At 41.6% G+C, this 19,276-nt stretch overlaps 2 protein-coding genes across 6 annotated transcripts in view; one reads left to right on the top strand and one right to left on the bottom strand.

Annotated features, from left to right (window-relative positions):
- Positions 1–2,955: 2,955 nt before the first annotated feature.
- atp2c1 (ATPase secretory pathway Ca2+ transporting 1) overlaps positions 2,956–19,276 on the bottom strand; it is a 72,665-nt gene continuing 56,344 nt past the window's right edge. For all 5 annotated transcript variants that reach the window (XM_049584859.1, XM_049584855.1, XM_049584858.1 and 2 more), the window contains 12 exons: positions 11,555–11,659; positions 10,608–10,764; positions 10,348–10,518; positions 9,899–9,996; positions 9,535–9,585; positions 9,026–9,192; positions 8,875–8,943; positions 8,488–8,604; positions 8,006–8,153; positions 7,598–7,693; positions 7,006–7,147; positions 2,956–5,925 (listed from right to left, as the gene is read on the bottom strand). In XM_049584859.1, the coding sequence (XP_049440816.1) occupies positions 5,801–5,925; positions 7,006–7,147; positions 7,598–7,693; positions 8,006–8,153; positions 8,488–8,604; positions 8,875–8,943; positions 9,026–9,192; positions 9,535–9,585; positions 9,899–9,996; positions 10,348–10,518; positions 10,608–10,764; positions 11,555–11,659 (1,446 nt within the window). In that variant the 3' untranslated portion in view covers positions 2,956–5,800. The remainder of the gene's footprint in view (positions 5,926–7,005; positions 7,148–7,597; positions 7,694–8,005; positions 8,154–8,487; positions 8,605–8,874; positions 8,944–9,025; positions 9,193–9,534; positions 9,586–9,898; positions 9,997–10,347; positions 10,519–10,607; positions 10,765–11,554; positions 11,660–19,276) is intronic.
- LOC125893891 (E3 ubiquitin-protein ligase TRIM35-like) lies at positions 13,527–17,712 on the top strand. Its single transcript, XM_049584861.1, has one exon. It carries the CDS (start codon positions 14,648–14,650, stop codon positions 16,043–16,045), a length of 1,398 nt encoding a protein of 465 aa, XP_049440818.1. The 5' UTR covers positions 13,527–14,647; the 3' UTR covers positions 16,046–17,712.

Raw genomic sequence — 19,276 nt, 5'->3', positions numbered from 1 at the left:
TCGTCTAATTGTTTCAGCTTGACTGCAGCCTGGTGAGCTCCTTCCAGCCAATCAGCTTCCAGAGGAAAACACCCTTAGCCCCCGACACACAGCGCACACAGAAAGCACAAGTTATATATAACAAGCGTTTATGAATGTCAACGAGACAAGAGACAAACCTGTTGTTATTTTACAGAGTGAAAAGTACAAGCTCACAGAGAAACCAGCCGCACATCTGGATGTGTGACAGGGTTTAACCACATGTGGCTGTGCGAAGTGGAAAAGAGACCTCAAAAACAGGTGTGAGAGAAAGAAGACGCAGGACAAGATGGAGGTCACGTGATCCGAAATGGGAGTTCAACACGGGGGAGAAACGTCGGCTCTGCTGCGTTTTATACAACCTGAGTTTAGTTTCTAGAAAGAAAGAAAACCTGTAGCAAAAATAAGAAGAAAAGAGTCCAGTGGAGCCAAAACAGGAGCAGTCAGAGAATTCGACAGGTTGAAAACACGTTTAGAAAAATTCTGTAAACCAAACAGAGACTGTCATGCTCATCTCCTCGGCTGATAAACTGTGCAAACAAACAACTAGCTGAGTCATTTAAACACATTTTTGAGTTGGTAAATTATAATATTTTAGTTTGATTGATTGGTGTCACCATCTGTGGTGTTTATTGTGACGGAGGATCTTTTTTCTCCATAGAAAATCCAATAATTCTGTCCTATAAAGAGGAAAATGAATAAAATCTTCACCATCATCACATCATTTTCTGTAACCGCTTATCCTGTTAGGGGTCGCAGGGGGGGTGGAGCCTATCCCAGCTGACACTGGGTGAGAGGCAGGGTTCACCCTGGACAGGTCACCAGACTATCACAGGGCTGACACATAGAGACAGACAACCATTCACACTCACATTCACACCTACGGACAATTTAGAGTCACCAGTTAACCTGCATGTCTTTGGACTGTGGGAGGAAGCTGGAGCACCTGGAGGAAACCCACGCTGACACAGGGAGAACATGCAAACTCTGCACAGAAGGGCCCCCCTACCCTGGGGTTCGAACCAGCCATAAATGAAATAAACTAAACTAAAAATGACATTGGTCAGACCGTGAGCTACAGGTACACACCAGGCATGACGATGCCTTCCCTTGGCTACAATCACCATGGTTACATGCTGCATTTAAATAAGGTTGTGTTTGCCGTGCTCAGGTTCAGGTGATGAGGTATTTACGACCTTGTACGTCTAAAGTTTCTGACAGATTCCTTCCATTTGTGCAGGTTTAGCCGCCACAAAAGCTGCACGATCCTTTTGGGAATTCTCCCGTCAGTGTGGGACTCACTTCAAACCTGTCTGACTGCTCGTGCTGCTTTACTGGACTCTTTTTTTTTTTATACGACACTTTAAAACCTTCTGCAGTTCAACTTATGATGATGGTATTGTCAGACTTGCTGAGTTGGGATCAGAACCATGAGACGTCATACTGTGTGTGACACTGAGCAGCGACACACAAACATGTCACCGCATCTACAGATCTCGGAGCACAGATATTGTCAGAAGCAACAGGAAATGGTGGAGAAGCTACTAAAATAAGACTCAGGTTGTAAAAACAGGAAACGTCCTTTAATGTCTTTTTGCTGTCGTTTTTCATTTGCTCATCCAGAAACAAAATGTCAGCATGTTTCACTGTTAAAGCTTTTTACTGACACCGAGTTACAAAAAACAATCTGCACTCTGTCATGATCTCTGTTGTTGTATTTCCATGTGACAAATTATATTTCATATTAACTTACATATTAAATATAATAATTGATTAATCTTCATCATCAGACTCAATGTAATTTTTGGAAACGTGACAGCAGAGTGAGGATATTTTCTTCTTCTGTAGTGTTTGTTTTTCAGCCAACGCAGCATGTGCCTTTTGGAAACACACAAACAAAAACAAACTACAAAACAACTACATTTCCCAGAAAGCACCACGTCTTCTTTGCATGTTTGGGGCAGTGGGTGCAAATCACGAATGAATGAGACAAGGGGAAAAAAAGCAAAATAAAACTTGAGGTCAATATTTTGGGCTTTTTTTAAAAATCACTTTTAAATGCTGAAACTGATGAAACAGAACAGACTCTGTCAGTAAAGGGCTTCGCTCCACCGAGGTGGAGATAAATGACTTCTCTAAGGCACACAATGAGAAAGCGCTGTTACTAAAGTATCTGCGTTTGTACCCTGAAGCGACCGCGTCAGCACTGCTGTGTTTGGTGGTTTTTGAGGCCTGATTCCACATTTAGCGTCGACTTGTTCTCCAGCCACTGTCACTGTGAGGCCAGAGGCGCCGCTCGCCACCACAGACACGTCGGTATGTACCAGGTGGCGAGTGTGACGGAGCTTAAACATGACAGAAAAGCGTTTGCCATCAGCTGTACAACTGAAACCAGAGTTCCTTTTAATTTAAATAAACCAGTGTGCCTAGGAAGAAGCATGAAACATAAACATATGGATCACAGAAGCAAGCCTGCAGAGTGGAGGTGTAATGGCACAGTCAGTCCTCGTAAACTGTTTGTACAGGACGACGGGTCGAAATGTTCGGGTCACTTTCACACCTGTGGTTCGGTTCAGTTGGTCCGGACCGAAGAAGGCAAAAAGATTTCTGCTCTGTCTGGATAATAACAATATTATCATAAATGAACCGAGAGTAGACGACAACACAGTTTAGATGTGAAGGCGACCTGAGACGTCTAGTTACAACCCACCAAACAAAAACTGTCAGTTTTAGTAAACAGAAACCAGAAGAGCTCAAAGAGCCTCCACAAAATGACGACAAAAACAAAAAGAAAATGTGTGTTAGCATGGTTTGACATTAAAATATCTGCATCAAACATGATTCGTCTTTATTGACAGCAGATTCAGGATATCAAATATTTGATCAGATTAAGTTCTTATATGGCTGCTCGTGTTTCAACAACATTAAAAACTTGAAAACTTTGGCTTCTTTTATTCAGTGAAAAACAAACATGATTCTCAAAAGTTATTTTAGTATTTGGTAAACTGGGACGTACAGATTTCCCACAGTAGACTACTGAGTCCTACACGGACCAGAGGAGTGTCTGATCACAGACAGAGCGAGGACGTCTCCGGCTGCCGACATTAAAATCAAGCTTCATTAATCAAACAAGCTGCTGAATCCTGATGTGAATACATCTGACAACAAATATAATTTTCAACTTCTGTAGACAAAATCATACAAAAAGAAGTAAAATCCAATTTTTATTTTCATGTTTGAAAAAGCATGATTACTGCCAAAATGGAAATTAAGTCAAATAATCTTTCAGTTTGCTCCTCAACATCAGTCTGCCTTAAATATTATCATTATAATAAAAACACTGAATATGAAACAGATTATTTATCTTTAAAATTGGCAGAAACAAAACTACAACCTGGATGTTTAAATTAAACTGTGAATATAAACTACGCTTTGATTTTAACTTATTTCAACAACATTTCTTTATTTCTCTTTATTCATTTTCAGTTTTCAAAACGTTCAGCAGGTAAAAATTATCATGTGATTTTTTTAACAGTCTCGACCCCAGATCTTTGATAATGGCGTTTTTCCGTTCCAGTGGAGTTGCTCGCCTTACTTCCTCGTTGTGCGGCTCACTGAATATACGCAGTAGTGTTTCTCCCGCTGGCCTCGCCTGCGAGTTCCTGCTGAGGTCATAGACTTTACATTGTGATGATGTCACAGATTTTTTTAAGGGCTTTTTTCGGCTAGAGGAAAATTTAACAAATATAAAACCTTCATGGATCAAAAAATTCAGAATAGAGAGATGAATATTTGCAGTTCAAGGTGTCCTGTCAGCAGTGTTACAGACGTCTCTTCTATAACGGTGGTCTTTGGGGCTGCAGGGCATTTTTTTTGTTGTAATACGAGTGGCCACTGGGGAAATTGTCTGCAAGGCTGAGCAGCTCTCCTCAGGGCTGGGTCTAAACCCTGGGTCTTCATTAGGGGTTCCTCAGGGTTACTGTAGGGGGCCTGGCAAATTACAGCTTGTTAATTTATTTTTTTTAATGTGTCTGAAAATGCACATTAACATAAATCTAACATATCAGTAGCAAAAATAAATCGACCCATTCATGAAACGTGCACAACGTTAACAACAGGCTGTTACCCATGAATCCTTGTGCTATTAAGTGAGCTAGCTAACGCTAAGTTAACGTGTGTGGCACCTTTTTTTATTCTTCGTAATTATTCTGAGTGTACAGATATTCTTGTGGATCGTTTTTTAACACACCGTCCACCTCAGGAACCACCGGTGAAAGTGCACAGGGTGAGGCTACAGCTGCTGCTGACTTCGTAGCTTCAGGCAAACCAGAGAAGCCCTAAAAATATTTAGAGAATTATATGAAGTGCAACTTAATTTAATATTATACAATATGTCTTACAGCTGAGAGGTCCTTCGCCTGAAAACTCCTGGTCTCGACTCAAACGCACCTGTCAGTCAGACTTTCTGTTGTGCAACAACCAGTGTTTGAAATCTGCACGATAACAAGACGGGTCTCTTTGTGTGAAATCTGTCTATGATTACAAAAATGAAGCTTTGATTTGATTAAACTATTTTTTTTAATATTGGCAGTCACAGACTTCCAAACAGGAAAACAAAAAATTAAAGCTTTATATGCTCGAAGTGAAGTGAAATGTTCCTTTATGTGCACAAAGCAACACTGACTTAGTTTTCTTTAAATAATTGATTAAGTGTAAGTGTTTCAGTTTTTACAGCAGATATTCAGACCTGTGTACGGAAGCCCAGACCGGCCGTGCTTACGATTGTTTTTTAATGTCGTTATCTGGAGATCATAAAGCTTGTTTTCTCGTGATAACAGGCTGATTCATGGAGATTTTCGAAAAATTTTACGGTGGATTTCTCAAGATAACAAGTTAATTTATCACAAGAAAACAACTTTTGCTTTCTTAAGATCATGGGAAATTGGAAAACAAGTCACTTTTCTTTTTGTGATAAATTATCTAAAAAAATCTGCCTTTCGTTTTCTCAAGAATCGGCATAAATCAGCGTTTTGTCAAAAGAAAACGAGCTTTGTTATTTCAAAGTAACAAAATAATGAACTCATGATGTTGAGATAACGGCATTAAAAAAGTCCATTCTTGCCTCCCGTACCTGTGCACCTCTATTACGCCTTAAATAAATGTAAATAATTCCTAACATTTATTGTCCCCGCTGAGCTGAAAACTTTTAACGGTGAATGTTGCACCGTTACACCTCCACTGATAAACTGTAAACCATCTATAGAGGAATCAAAACAAGAAGTTACGCTTCCAACCATGAAAAGCGAGCTGAACAGTGGTCAACACCTTCTAAATAGTAGATTTAAAAAAAGAGGACTGGAAGAGAATTGCACACGTCTCTAGGCTTGATTCTCCAGAGGGATATCTTAAAGAGGACGTCCTAAATAACGAGGAGTAAACGTGGTTGGTCAGTGGCGGTGTCCCGGTCAGGAGTCTACAAACAGCTGCTGTGGACCGGTATAAAAACCCTCCACTTTAGAACAGGGTTAGATCTCCCAGCAGCTATCTTGTCCTCCCAGTTTAACCCGCCTCCCTCCATCCCCTCCCCAAGGCTGGGAGCTTCCTCCAGTCCCAGACCAGAGTTTCTCCTGAGGAGGAAAATCCCACAAGTCCTCTCAGTCTTAATTAGTCAGTGCCATCGGTTGTGAGATCCTAAAACTCGTCACCCTCATCCTCCTCTTCTTCCTCCAAACCTCAGAGTCCTTTGGCCCGGACAGCCGGTGTGGTGGGAGGAGGAGGGAGGTCATACCTCGTGGCAGTAGTCGGAGGGCAGGCTCCTCCTCTCGGCTCCTATCCGCCTCTCCACCATCTTGATGACCTCAGACACCACACACACGGAGGAGGTGAGGGACACCAGGAACAGCAGGTCTGCAGGACGATAACAAAGTGTCAGTTAAAGTGCTCATCATGTAGAGTTACTTATTTCAGAACAATATATATTATATTATTGGATGATAATAATTGATGTTAATGATCCTTATATACTGCTGGGAAGTTTAACCTATAATAATGATAATAAACAATAAACCAACAGCAGGAGAGGTCCATAGTGTTGGAGCCACGACTTCAAAGACACGATCACCTTTTGTTTTGAGTCTAGAGCGAGGGGCAGCGAGTCTGTCCTGTCCAGAGGATCTAACAGACCTACTGACAATATATGCATAGAGGAGATCAATGATGTGTTCAGGTGCCTGACTGCGGAGGGCTCTATTCTTGAGAACAAGTATCTGAAAGTGAATCCTGAACCTGATGGGAAGCCAGTGTAAAGAAACTAAAATGGGAGTGATGTGGGTCGACCTGTTGGACCTGGTTTACAGCTGAGCAGCAGTGTTCTGGTGTTCTGAAGACGATTCACACAAGATTTGTTTAGACAAGTAAAAAGAGAGTTACAGTAGTCCAGTCGGGAGGACACGAAAGCGTGGATCATCATCTCCAGCTCAGGTTGAGACACAACAGACCTGAGCTTTGCAATATTTCATAGCTGAATAAAACAGGTACGGGTCAGTAATTTAACATGATTCCTAAAATTTGACAGTACAGCTGAAGAAAGGGACCCAATACCCTGAGCAACCTTTGAAGCTCTACTATCTCAAGCAGTTATCAGAACCTCCATCTTGTCTGTGTTTAATTGTCAGTAGCTGTTTGACATCCAGTCCTTAACAGCAGTTTGTCTGTGTTATCAGGCTAAAACGAGACATACAGTTGAATGTCGTCAGCATAAAAGTGATATGATATACCTGAGAACTGGCTGATAAACATCATTTATACGTTGATTATACATGAAACACCTGAAACACCTGTCCAAGGCGTACACAAAGCAAACTGAAAGCTGTTCTTGTTCCATTTTTAGTACATGTACATACATGATCTTATTTAAAAAGGTAACATTTGAAAGTTTTTTCCCCAACAGTCTTTCATTTGCCCCTGTGTGGTGTGACGTGTTCTTACCAAAGATGCTGAGGCTCTCTGTCTGGAAGACGTTCTGCAGAGGAGGGAAGTAGATGACGAGCAGCTGACCCATGATGGAGGCCAGGACGGCGTAACAGAAGGTCCTGTTGCTACACAGACCCATCTCGTGCACCATCCGAGTCTGAGGAGAAACCACACACACACAAACACACAGTCACTGAGTACTGAGTTATACTCAGTGGAGCCTTTTCACTGGGGTTGAGTACTCAGATGAAACGAGTATCCGGTGCAGATAATGTACTTTTTCTGAGTATAGTAAAATGCCTAAGTAAAACGTGTCAAAACATGTCAAAAGAAAATCCTCATTAGGGTCGCTGCGTTCAGTCTCTTAAGCTTGGGACAGAAAATGATAAATAAATAGTTAATAAATAGTTTTCTAATAAATAATAACTGCTGATCAACCTAAATCCATTTTTAGGCTAAAAATAACAACTTCTTGTTAAAGCCACACCCACTTTTAGTTTAAACCCCGCCCCTTTCGAAGACAGACACAGATACAGATAATTTTGTTTCGTTGACAGATGCAGATATTGGCGTACTCGCTCGCTCAGCACCTCTCAGGTGTGTCTACCTGTGAACGAGAGCTCAGAGCGTTGAACATGTCAAAGAAGACGAAGCAGGTGAAGGTCATGGTGGTGTCTCGAGGAGTGATCACGTTGTCCTGCAACTGAAACACAAAAGACAAACAGATTTTTACAGATCATGTGTTTCACTGTGTGACTGCTGTGACCACCTTCGTCTACTAACCAACCAACAGACACGCAGCATGAAATGACGCACTGATCAGTGCTAAACCCAAACAGACAGACAGATAGCAGCTCGCCATGGAGGCAGCAGAAGAATTGCCTGTAGCAAGAAGCAATAAGAAGTAATAACCCGTGCAGCATCCTTGCACACTCAGTACGGGAAGCTATCGTACATCGTAGCCTGTGATTCAGCAGATGAAAGCAGACGCATGGTCAGAAGAAAAGAGACCTACCTCTCTCCAGAAGACAAACAGCGTCCCGCAGACGATGATGAGCGCCGACACCAGCACTTTGACGAGCAGGCTGCGAGTGATGATGCTGTCTCTGACGTTACGGGGAGGCTGTCTGATCACGTCCCGGTCCACGGGCTCCACGCCCAAACTGACAAAAAAACACACACTCATACTTTTAGCTTTGGCATTTGATAAAATCAAAGTGGGAACGCTTCGGTCGTGTACCAGCGTGTTTATTTGATTTCACTATTAAACCTTCCAAACTAAATATCACTTCTCATTTAAACTGAACCGTTTAAGAAAATGAATTTGTGCCAACCTCAATTAAGACTTTAAATAATTTCTCTCGATGCTTTGGTGTTGTGTCGTGTGCAAAACATTATTTATAATAAATGCTTTTGATTTCTCTGGACTATTATTATAAGGCAGCAACACTTGTGCAGCTCCTGACTCCAAGTCCACTTCCCATGATGCCCTTGTACCTCTGAGCAGGAGGTCCATCCATGATGATGTTGATCCACAGGATCTGCATGGCGTTCAGTGGGTTGGGGAAGTTCATCAGCGTTGCCAAGGAGATGAGCGTCAGAGCTGCAATACTCCTGGAGACCAGCAGGGGGAGAGGGAGCGTCAGGTGGGTGTTTAACTTTATTTACATCATCAGCTAAATGTCTTTACAGTAAAAGTATGTGCAGTGCAGTTTTCTATTCTGTCTGATGCTTCCAGATTAATATCACTGCTGCATTAATGTGTACATTATATTTTACTGCTGTTTCAAGTTGAGCTCATTTTAACTCCTTTATAAACTGTTGGGTAGTTTAATCTACAGCAATGCATCATGGTTTATAAGATCATCATAAGTTTCCACTCACGTGCTCAGCTGGAAGCGGACAAAGTTTTTAATGTTGTTGTAAATTCCTTTTCCTTCCTCGATGGCCGACCTGGAGGCAGAGAACAAAACTATTCATGTCTGCAGTTTTAAAGGAGCCTTAAATTTTTACCTCCTCACGTTCGTTCACTCACATGATGGTCTGGAAGTCGTCGTCCACCAGGATCATGTCGGCCGCTTCCTTGCAGACGTCAGTGCCCGTCTGGCCCATGGCCACGCCGATGTCAGCGGCCTTCAGAGCAACGGCATCGTTCACTCCGTCGCCTGTCATGGCCACCACAGCACCGATGTTCTGGAGGGACTGCGGAGAACCGGAACTTTAATTTTTATATTCTGACAAGTGAAGGTTTTGTGCTTCAACTTTGTTCCTACTTACTGATAAACTACTTCATTTCTTCTGCTTTTCTAAATTTCCTTTGAGTCCATTTTCCAATTTTGCACTGAATTTTTTCATATCAACTAATTTAAATATGTGGAAATAGCACAGGCGCACTGAGACTCTGTTTGATAGGCAGCACAGTTACAGGTGCATTTTACCCTTTGTGGCACTTTGAGAATTACACTGTTTCTTTTTGTCATATTTGTGCAGTTCACAAGAGCCGCACAATCCTTCACCCCTGAGTGTTCTCTTCATCCTGCTCACCTTGACGATCTTCAGCTTGTGTCGAGGACTGGCTCGATAAAACACAGCTATCTGTAGAGACAAAGACGACTTTCATTAATTAAAATACAAAACCCATGCAGAAGTAATAAAGTTTGTTCTGTGATATTTACTTGAAAAAAGGTGCAGCTACATTCTGCCTGTTATTAACAAACTCACTGTGACAGAATCAAACCACATATGAGGTGCTGAGAGTTTATTTTTAGCACCAGACTGAGCTCCGAGCTGAGAGAGAAACTGAATAAATCTTAATATTTATTTGCTCACAATCTTTAACTCACACTGTGACTGATTGTTTAAAACACACAACAACAAATAAACAGTGTGAAAGTGAAGTTGTTCTCACTCTGGGGACGACGTGTGAAAGCTGCTGCAGGTCGAGCTGATCCACCTCGTCTCCAGACAAACACTGACAGCCTTTAGAGTACAGACCCAACCGACTGGCTGCAAGGCAAGGTGACTTTATTACAACAGCACATCTCAGTCACAGAGGCAACTCAAGGTGCTTTACATCATAAAGTTTAAAAAGACACAGGCAAGAAAAATGAAAGAGCATAAAACAAAACCAAAGAAAAAAATAAAATTTTGAAAAGATCTCGCCTGGTTTGGTCGACAATTATACAGCAGTGTAAAGATGTTTTTGTCAGTGTGACAGTGAAGACACAGACAGGAAACGTGAAGAGAGATAACTTTTAAATTAAGTTTGAAGTTTAAATTGAGAGGAAATGTTTGGTGTTTATTTTCCTCATCTCCAAACTGTGACAGTTTATCACGAAGCCTGTTCCTCTCTCTCACCTATGGACACAGCTGTCTCCTGTGAATCTCCAGTAATCATCTTAATGGCGACTCCGGAGTTGATGAGCGTCCCTACGGCTTCTTTGACCCCTGACCTCGGGGGGTCGATGATGCCCACCAGTCCCAGGAAGGTCAGGTTCCCCATCTCCGAGCCCGCCGCAAACGCCAGGACTAAAGGATGAGACGGCCAGAGACGTGCTCTCAGCTCATCTGTGTGTTGAAATAAGCAGCAAGCTCATAAATATCTACGTCTTTCTTACCTCTGAGACCAGCTGTGCCCATGTAGCTGATCTGCTGCTGGTACAGCTCCCTCTGCTGGTGGCTGAGTGACAGTGTGGTTCCTCTGCTGTTGTAGGAGCTGCAGAGGCGGATCACCTGCTCGAAGGCTCCCTTCACGAAGTAAACTCCAGGCTTATCCTGAGGGAGGGATAATGAGGCTCACACCAACACAGGACTCTCTGAGGACTCTCTGAATCACTGACTGTGTTTACATGCACACTGATATGTTACAATTATTAAGAATTTAATACAGTTAATGTAAACAGCATATTCAGTTTGGATATCCTGTAAAGTTTTCTGATTAAGACATGCAGGATATGACAATATTATTCTGGTTTTAGGGGCTTTCTTTGGTCATGTATACAGTTTGTTCAGAACATGCATCCCAATTGGAGTTTTCACCGCAGTTTGCGACACCCTGCCTCATGTCTGTTTACAGTCGACTCTGTGCGTTGTACAAAAACAACTCGCCAACAGATTGAAGTCTGTGGTGAAGAGATGCATGCCAAAAAGAAAAGCCCACATTTCCAGTCAAAAGGACAAACACAGCCACTTTTAAACGCTATGAAAGACCTAATATCAACAGGTTTTGGATGTACACAAATATCGCAACGCCAACCTTTGAATAATGTGGTTAAGGAATGAAAGAGGAAGGCTGTGCTCACCAGTCCAACCAGTCCGCCACTGGTTCTAACTTTGTAAGAATCTATTTTGATGCACGAATTTCAAATAGTTCAAGCAGCTCCAGCTGTTCCACTTTGCCATATTTTGATGTGATCATCAGTGTGGACGACTGGAATAATATTGGAGGAATATTTTTATTTTCATTGGCTATATAAACAGCTTAATGCGGATATTGTCCTTTTGGGAATGTAATATTTTGTGCATGTAAACGTAGCCACTGATGACAGGTGGAGAAGACACTGACCTGCTGGGTGCGGTGAACACAGCGAACAGCCATCCACTTCTGCTCTGAGGTGAAGGGATTCTCGTCCAGACGCACATACTCCTGCTTCAGGCTCTCCAGCCCCATCTGGAAGACACAAGCAGAGCTGCATCATCATTTTTTTGTACTTTTAGAGTAAATACTGTGGCAGAGAATATATAGTAATAAACGTGGGAGGATCCCCTGGACAGAGGGACAGAGGCTAAATCCCGAATGTCCTCCAATCATTGAACGACCCCCGGGGTACACCTGACCTATGTGGGGCTGCTGAAACTGGCCCCTGGCCTCCTGTCATTTTGCAAAAGTGGCCCCCAGGCACCAGATTACAGCACACCCTGCACTCATGTGGTGCCAGAATAATAATCGAAAAATTAGTTCCTGACTGAGAAAATACACGTGAATGCGTCCATATGTTGGATGAACTTGGAAAGTTGGCGGAAACTTTGGCACACAAGTTGCAGAGTTGATGTCATATATTCACAAACATGTTGGATGAGAGTAAATGTTTGGTTGATGGGAATAAACATTTTATTAATTCACAACTGCATGTTCATTTTTTGATTATGTAATTTGTAATATGGCATTCGGTTGTAACCATTAGTTGCTGTCAATGTAGAGCGACTGAGATCAGTTAAAAAACATTAGTCTTTTACATCTGTCAGGAAAAGCAATATTTTAGTAGTTTTAGGAGATGTACCAGTGAAATACAATAGAATATATATATATATATATACAGTACAGGCCAAAAGTTTGGACACACCTTCTCATTCAATGCGTTTTCTTTATTTTCATGACTATTTACATTGTAGATTCTCACTGAAGGCATCAAAACTATGAATGAACACATGTGGAGTTATGTACTTAACAAAAAAAGAAAATTTTACGAGTGGTCAAGAGCACTCTCAAGAGTGTTATTTTCACTGTCTACAAATTGTTTGTCCAAAATTTGAGGAACATTTTTTAAAAATGCATTAATATCACCAAAGTTGGATTAATATGTTTCAGAGTAATTACAGTGATTGGATTATTAAACTGTGGGCTAAAGAAATACCACTACAGGTCCATTGATCTCAAATACTGTAAAGTCAGTTACTGTGTGTCCCTCTGCTGACAGTGCTGGAATGTAACTAAGTACATTTACTCAAGTATTCAAGTACAAATTTGAGGTACTTTTACCTTGCTTGAGTGTTTTAATGTCCACTGACACTTTCTACTTCTCCTCCACTACACTTCAGATGGAGTTATTGTTCACTATAGTCCATTTACAAACTAAGATTTTTATGTCCAAACCATGCAAACACACACTGGTGCAGATGAAACCATTAGTCAACTGATTAGAAAATTACTTAACATAATGTTTGATAACCTTTAAATTCATTTTTCACGCAGAAACATTTCATGGTTTCATCTTCTTGAATATGAGGACTTGCTGCTTTTCTTTTTTAATTAATTATTTTAAGTTTTTCTGCATTAAATACTTTTAATTTCAATACCTAAATACATTTTTCTGATTGTTCTGACATAATTTCACTTAAGTGACATTTTTAATGCAGGGCTTTTACTAATAACTGTTATTTTTACAGTGTGATTTTAGCTTTTACTTCAGTAAAGGATCTGAATACTTCCTCCACCAAGTATTCAAGTACAAATTTGAGGTTCTTTTACTTGACTTGAGTGTTTTAATGTCCACTGACACTTTCTACTTCTCCTCCACTACACTTCAGATGGAGCTATTGCACTTTTTACTTCACTATAGTTGCTTTAACTAAGTAAATCTTAGTTTTTCTCTCTGGCAAGAAGATAGACATCAGTACAACAGCTGATTCATAACTTTGACCCACAGTATATTTGCGGATCTACACATGTATTCACACAATCACGTCTCACTTTTTATTCATTTATTTATTGAGTTACAGAATTGTGATTTTTTCTTCTCTGTCATTCACTGTTTTACTGTCACCTCTGCAAGCAAGCAAACACACATCTGCAACTGACACAGTGAAGCACACAGCTCACTTCACATGCACTTCATCATTCCTCACTGTGTTCTGTTTTTTTGTTTGTATTACTGTTGTTGTTGTTGCTATGGTTTCCTTCTTGTTGCTGACGTTGTTGTTCTTGTTGCCATGATCACAATCATCATCTCTTTTGTACCAGCTGTAAATGGGGTGTGAGGTTCAGGTTCATAATGTTTCCAGTAGATGACAAGCTTATGATTTATATCGCCAGGTTCCAGACCTTTGACTATAACTATACAGATATTTTTGTAAATGTATTTTTCCTCTTCCTCTTTCTGACAAAAAAGAAATCAACAGTAACTAGCTCTCAAGCTGGTGTTTTAAAAAAGGGACCACTTCACTTCCTTTGTGACGAGGGGACAACACTGATACAAGGACAGTGCCGGCCACCAGCGAGTGTTTGGAGACATTTTTGCGCTCGTGTGGACAGAGATATTTTGTAAAACTAAGGTTGTGTGGACAGAATTTTTTACATTTTTTTTAAAGGGAGGGGAAAAACATTCATTTTACAAATCATCTGTACGTGTGTAGACAGGGCCTGAGTTTGACTGATTCTGGATGGAAATGGAGTGTAACGTAAAAAATGGAGAGTTTCTGTTTCTGGATCATTTCTTGTGTGAGTGAACTACAAACTATAAGACAAAGACAGAAGTAGTGTACAGTATCTGACGAGGACAAGACTTCTGTGTGTTCCTAAGGCATTATTAATGACTTTGGAATGAAACCCAACCCAAAAAAAAAAAACAAAAAAAAAAACACAAACTTTCATTATGAAGCTCTGCCCATCACCTGACTCACCACAGACAAACCAGGAAACAGATCATTATTCTGCTTCACTAAGACAACACACACACAAACACACACACTGAGAGACGGATGATACGATTCACCCTCAGGGAGAGAGAGGACAGCTGCAGGAGGCAACACTGCAACTACAACCAGCTGCTGACTGCAAACTCTGAGTGAGAGATTTACAACAAGACTCAAGGTGGACGTAACTTTCAGGGAGTGGCTGAGCTGTCTGCCTGCTGTGTTTTCACTCTCACTCACAGACTAAATGGCTTCAGGTTTGGAGGAAGATCTTTGCTGTTCTGTGTGCTGCGACATCTTTGAGGATCCTGTCATCCTGGTATGTAGCCACAGCTTCTGTAAAGTCTGTCTGCAGAGGTGGTGGACGGAGGAAAACACCACAGAGTGTCCGCTTTGTAAGAGAAGACATACAGGGGAGGAACCACCTCCTAATCTGGTGTTACAGAAGCTGTGTGAGAGTTTCTTACAGGAGAGAGATCAGAGCGCTTCAGAGGCTCTCTGCAGTCTGCACTCTGAGAAGCTCAAACTCTTCTGTCTGGACCATCAGCAGCCAGTGTGCCACGCTTGCAGTCTTTCAGAAAAACACACCAACCACAGATTCAGACCCGTCGATGAAGCCGCACGACAACACAAGAAGAAACTTGAGGAAACTCTGGAGCCCTTAAAGGAGAAGTTAAAGGTTTGTGAGCAAGCTAAAGTGAAGTGTGAACAAACAGCAAAACACATGAAGGTCCAGGCCCGACGCACAGAGAGGCAGATTAAGGAGCAGTTTAAGAAGCTTCACCAGCTTCTAAAAGAGGAAGAGGAGGCCAGGATGGCTGCACTGAGGGAGGAAGAGGAGCAGAAGAGTCAGATGATGAAGGAGAAGATGGAGGCTCTGAGCAGAGAGATAGCAGCTCTTTCAGACACAGTCAGAGCCACAGAGGACGAGCTGAGAGCTGAAGACGTCTCATTCCTGCTCAACTACAAGGCTGCAGTGGACAGAGTCCAGCAGCGCCCCCTGCTGGATGATCCACAGCTGCCCTCAGGAGCTCTGATAGACGAGGCCAAACACCTGGGCAACCTGACCTTCAACATCTGGAACAAGATGAAGGACATGGTCTCCTACACTCCTGTGATCCTGGACCCAAACACTGCTGGTCAAAGACTCATCCTGTCTGAGGACCTGACCAGCGGGAGACGAGGAGAGGGACAGCAGCGTCCTGATAACCCAGAGAGGATGGATCACTACTGCTGCTCTGTCCTGGGCTCTGAGGGCTTTAACTCAGGGACTCACAGCTGGGACGTGCAGGTCGGGACCAGTAAAGGCTGGACACTGGGTGTGTTAGCAGAGTCTGTCCACAGGAAGGGACACATAGAGTCTGGATTATGGAGACTGTGTTTCTGTTACGGTGTGTACTACTCGTTCTCCCCGTCACATCCGGACACTAACGTCCGAGTGCAGAAGAAGCTCCAGAGGATCAGAGTGAGTCTGGACTGGGACAGAGGGAAGCTGTCGTTCTGGGATCCTGACACTAACACACACATACACACCTTCACACACACTTTCACTGAGAGGATGTTTCCATTCATGAACACTGTGGATCATCTCCCACTGAAGGTTTTACCGGTGAACGTCTCTGTGACTGTGGAACAGCAGGAATAGACTGATGATGATGATGATGATGATGATGATGATGATGATGATGATGATGATGATGATGATGATGATGATGTGGTGAATTTTCCTCTCTGGAACATGTGTCTATATTGTCCTAATGATGTTGTTGGTTGTCATGGTGATGAGGGTGAGGTGTATAGCAACACATAGTAAGAGTGTAAAAATGTTAAATGTTGAAATAATGAATTAAAAGTACAAACCAACAAAGACCAACTTTTCATATCATTTAAGACTGTTTTCACTCATGTCAGAGTTTACTCCTCTTAACAGTCCAATCAGCTCATTTACTGAGTTTATTGATCTTTGCCTGAACAAGAGCACATCTGCACTGCATCATTCTGTATTCTTATTTCCATTTGAGAGTGTAAGTGTGATTATAATGTTGGATTTTTTGCTGATATCAACTTAACAATTAACAACTTAACTGGTCAATAACTAATACCAATACTAATATACCCACTTTTTTCTGCATGCACTTTTAATGATCATCAAGTCTCTGTTTTTTTTGTAAATATCTTTTATAGATTTTCAAAATCTTCACCCCATAAAACAGATACAAAACATGTATATTTGACTTCAATTCAACCAATCCTCCCCCGGCTGTAGAGGAACACTATTCATCATATATGCTGACAAACTGAAATCAGAATCCCTGATTTCATCCCTACAACCTAGGGCTGGGTGATACGGACAAAAACCATATCTCCGTATTTTCAGGCTGACTGGTGATGCAGGATATGTATGTTGCTATTTTCTACAAAATGGGCTACATGTTCAGCTGCAAGTCAGAGACATTTGAGATCAAATATAAAATATAATATAAAACAGACTGTGATCAAAATAAAATGCAAAGACAGGGATTTTTTATCCTGTTTGAAAACATACAGCTGCACAACTTGTAAATGAAAAATGATATAAAATAAAAGAAGGCCTGTACGTGAACTTTCTGCACACATGACTGGAGCTACAGATGTTTAAAGGTTTGCAGCACAGGACACTAAACTATAACATGAGTATATAAAAGGATCAAGTAGGTCTAAATCTATTGTAGTTTAGAACAATTAAAAATTTTTGTGAGGGGAGGTAAAAAGTCATTTTCCATCTGTTGGCCTTTCAAATGAATCTAGTGCTGGAAGATGATTTAAATCTTTGTATTAATTTAGACTGTTAATCTTATTTATGCACAGAGCATCAACAGAGAGGCTGTGAGAGGGAAGGACGGAGCGACAGACACATTGTCCGCGTTATATACATCTTGTGTATGAAATGTCTGTGTTGCTGCTGCGTTTATTTAAACACATCTGTCGCCCGCATCCAGGCGCTGTCTGAGTGTCACACATTAGACTACAACTACCAAGAAGAACAGCAACACACTGTGATCCACCTCACACACAAACTAGCAGCGCTGTATTGCACTGTGAGTGAGTGCGTGAAAACAACAAAACATAAATAAATAAGGAGGGGGGTGCCATCTTCCTCTTCATCAAGGGGCTCCTGTAGCAAACCAAAAAAATCCAAAAAGGGTCTCCATGTCTTAATAAAGGTTTGAAAGGACCTTTTGGATGTGACATCTTTGACCCGATGAAAAAAGGCTGGGGGAGCGCATTACTTCCAATTTAAAGGATCAAACATCTGGCCAGCTGAGTGGAGAAAGCTATGACCACGTCGGCTTCATCTGGTGAGACAGCACAGGATTCCTTCAAAGTTAAACCATCTGGGTTTCAACTTTGAGCTCCCAGTTTGAGTTATGTTTGAATGGTCTTTGATTTTAGGTTGTAGAAAGTCCTCTTTACAAACAGATGTTATTGGTGTCTGAATAAAACTGTTTTTATCTCTGTTATAATAAAGTTTATAAAGTTAAAAAGAACAATAACTGTTATAAAAGCAGAGTACAGTACTGTACGGATGTAATGACAGTGTCATAAATAGGGTCGATATGATGACAATGTGCATCAATAACACCAAACACTGAAATGAAAATAACAATGTCAGAGACAAAATGAGTCTCTTTCTTTTGTGCTTGTTATCTGTCAGTGACTCAGTGTGTCAGAGACGCTGACGGGTCCACAGTGGAAGACGCACTGAGCTCCAAACAATCCCTTCACATAAATGTGGAACCATTTTGGCACATTTAAAGATGAAAACATGACGCACAGCAGAGATCGCTCTTCCCCTGAGCACCCTAATCCATCCACAGCCAACAAAATATAAACATTAAAAATTAAAGATCAGTGTGCTTTAATGAATGACAAAAACCCCCGCATTAACAGTCATGCGTAAGCTGTGACTCATCTCCCCAGTCACACCAGTAAAGGGCAGGCGGATGACAGGCGGTCTACCTCAAGCGACAAGAAATGAAATGAAGACGGCGTCTGTTCTTCTTCGTCCTTCAGGCTCAGATTCATCTTTTCATCGTTGAGAGTTTTCTTCATCATGACATGATGCAACGTGGCCGACACTGTTCGCTGACGGAGAGAGGAAGCTCTCTGTGCTGCAGCTGAAAATCAGCTCTTCACATTTAATATAATATAAAAGTAGAAAAGTGCCCTCAGTGAGGTGCAGATCTCCATCAGGTGTGTCTGGGGTCATGTGGGTGGGGGGCAGGAAGTGTGTATGCACACGGCTCCCTTACAGTCAGGACAGCAGCAGAGATAATGAAAACAGGGACTTATTTATCTTGTATCGTGCCTGACTTTAGTCGATCATAATATATCAGGTATGGAATCAATCTGCAGATGCTCCCAATCAAAAAGAGACCAAACTTTTCTATGGATGTCAGTTTCATAAACACAACAAAAGCCAAACCGCAGCCTGAAACAGACAGTAATGACACGTGTCCACAGGATCCGCCATTTCCACACTTCCCTTTTATGTCTGCATAAGCAGCTGTGCGATGCATTCAGGCAGCACTGTGTTACTTTCCCAGAGATGAGGTGACACGTTGGCCGCTTCTCATTTGCAAGAATATGAGGTCGAGGCTACTTTATGCAAATCAGGGACATCCAGTGAAACTCACTGCCTCTAGAATCTGCTGAAAGGTTTTAAACTAACTCTTATCAATCTGAAATGAAGACAGATTCATTAACTGTATGTCTCACCCAAAATGTTTTCAGAAACACATTTCGGTGAACTGTTTTCATAATGTAAGTGTTGGTCTTTGGTTTGAAATACGTAGAGCAGACAGCCCACGACTGAAAGTGGTCATCCAATCAGGTG

The sequence above is a fragment of the Epinephelus fuscoguttatus genome, linkage group LG8 (assembly GCF_011397635.1).
Source record: "Epinephelus fuscoguttatus linkage group LG8, E.fuscoguttatus.final_Chr_v1".
NCBI lineage: Eukaryota > Metazoa > Chordata > Actinopteri > Perciformes > Serranidae > Epinephelus > Epinephelus fuscoguttatus.
This window is presented reverse-complemented; position numbering and strand designations above follow the sequence as displayed.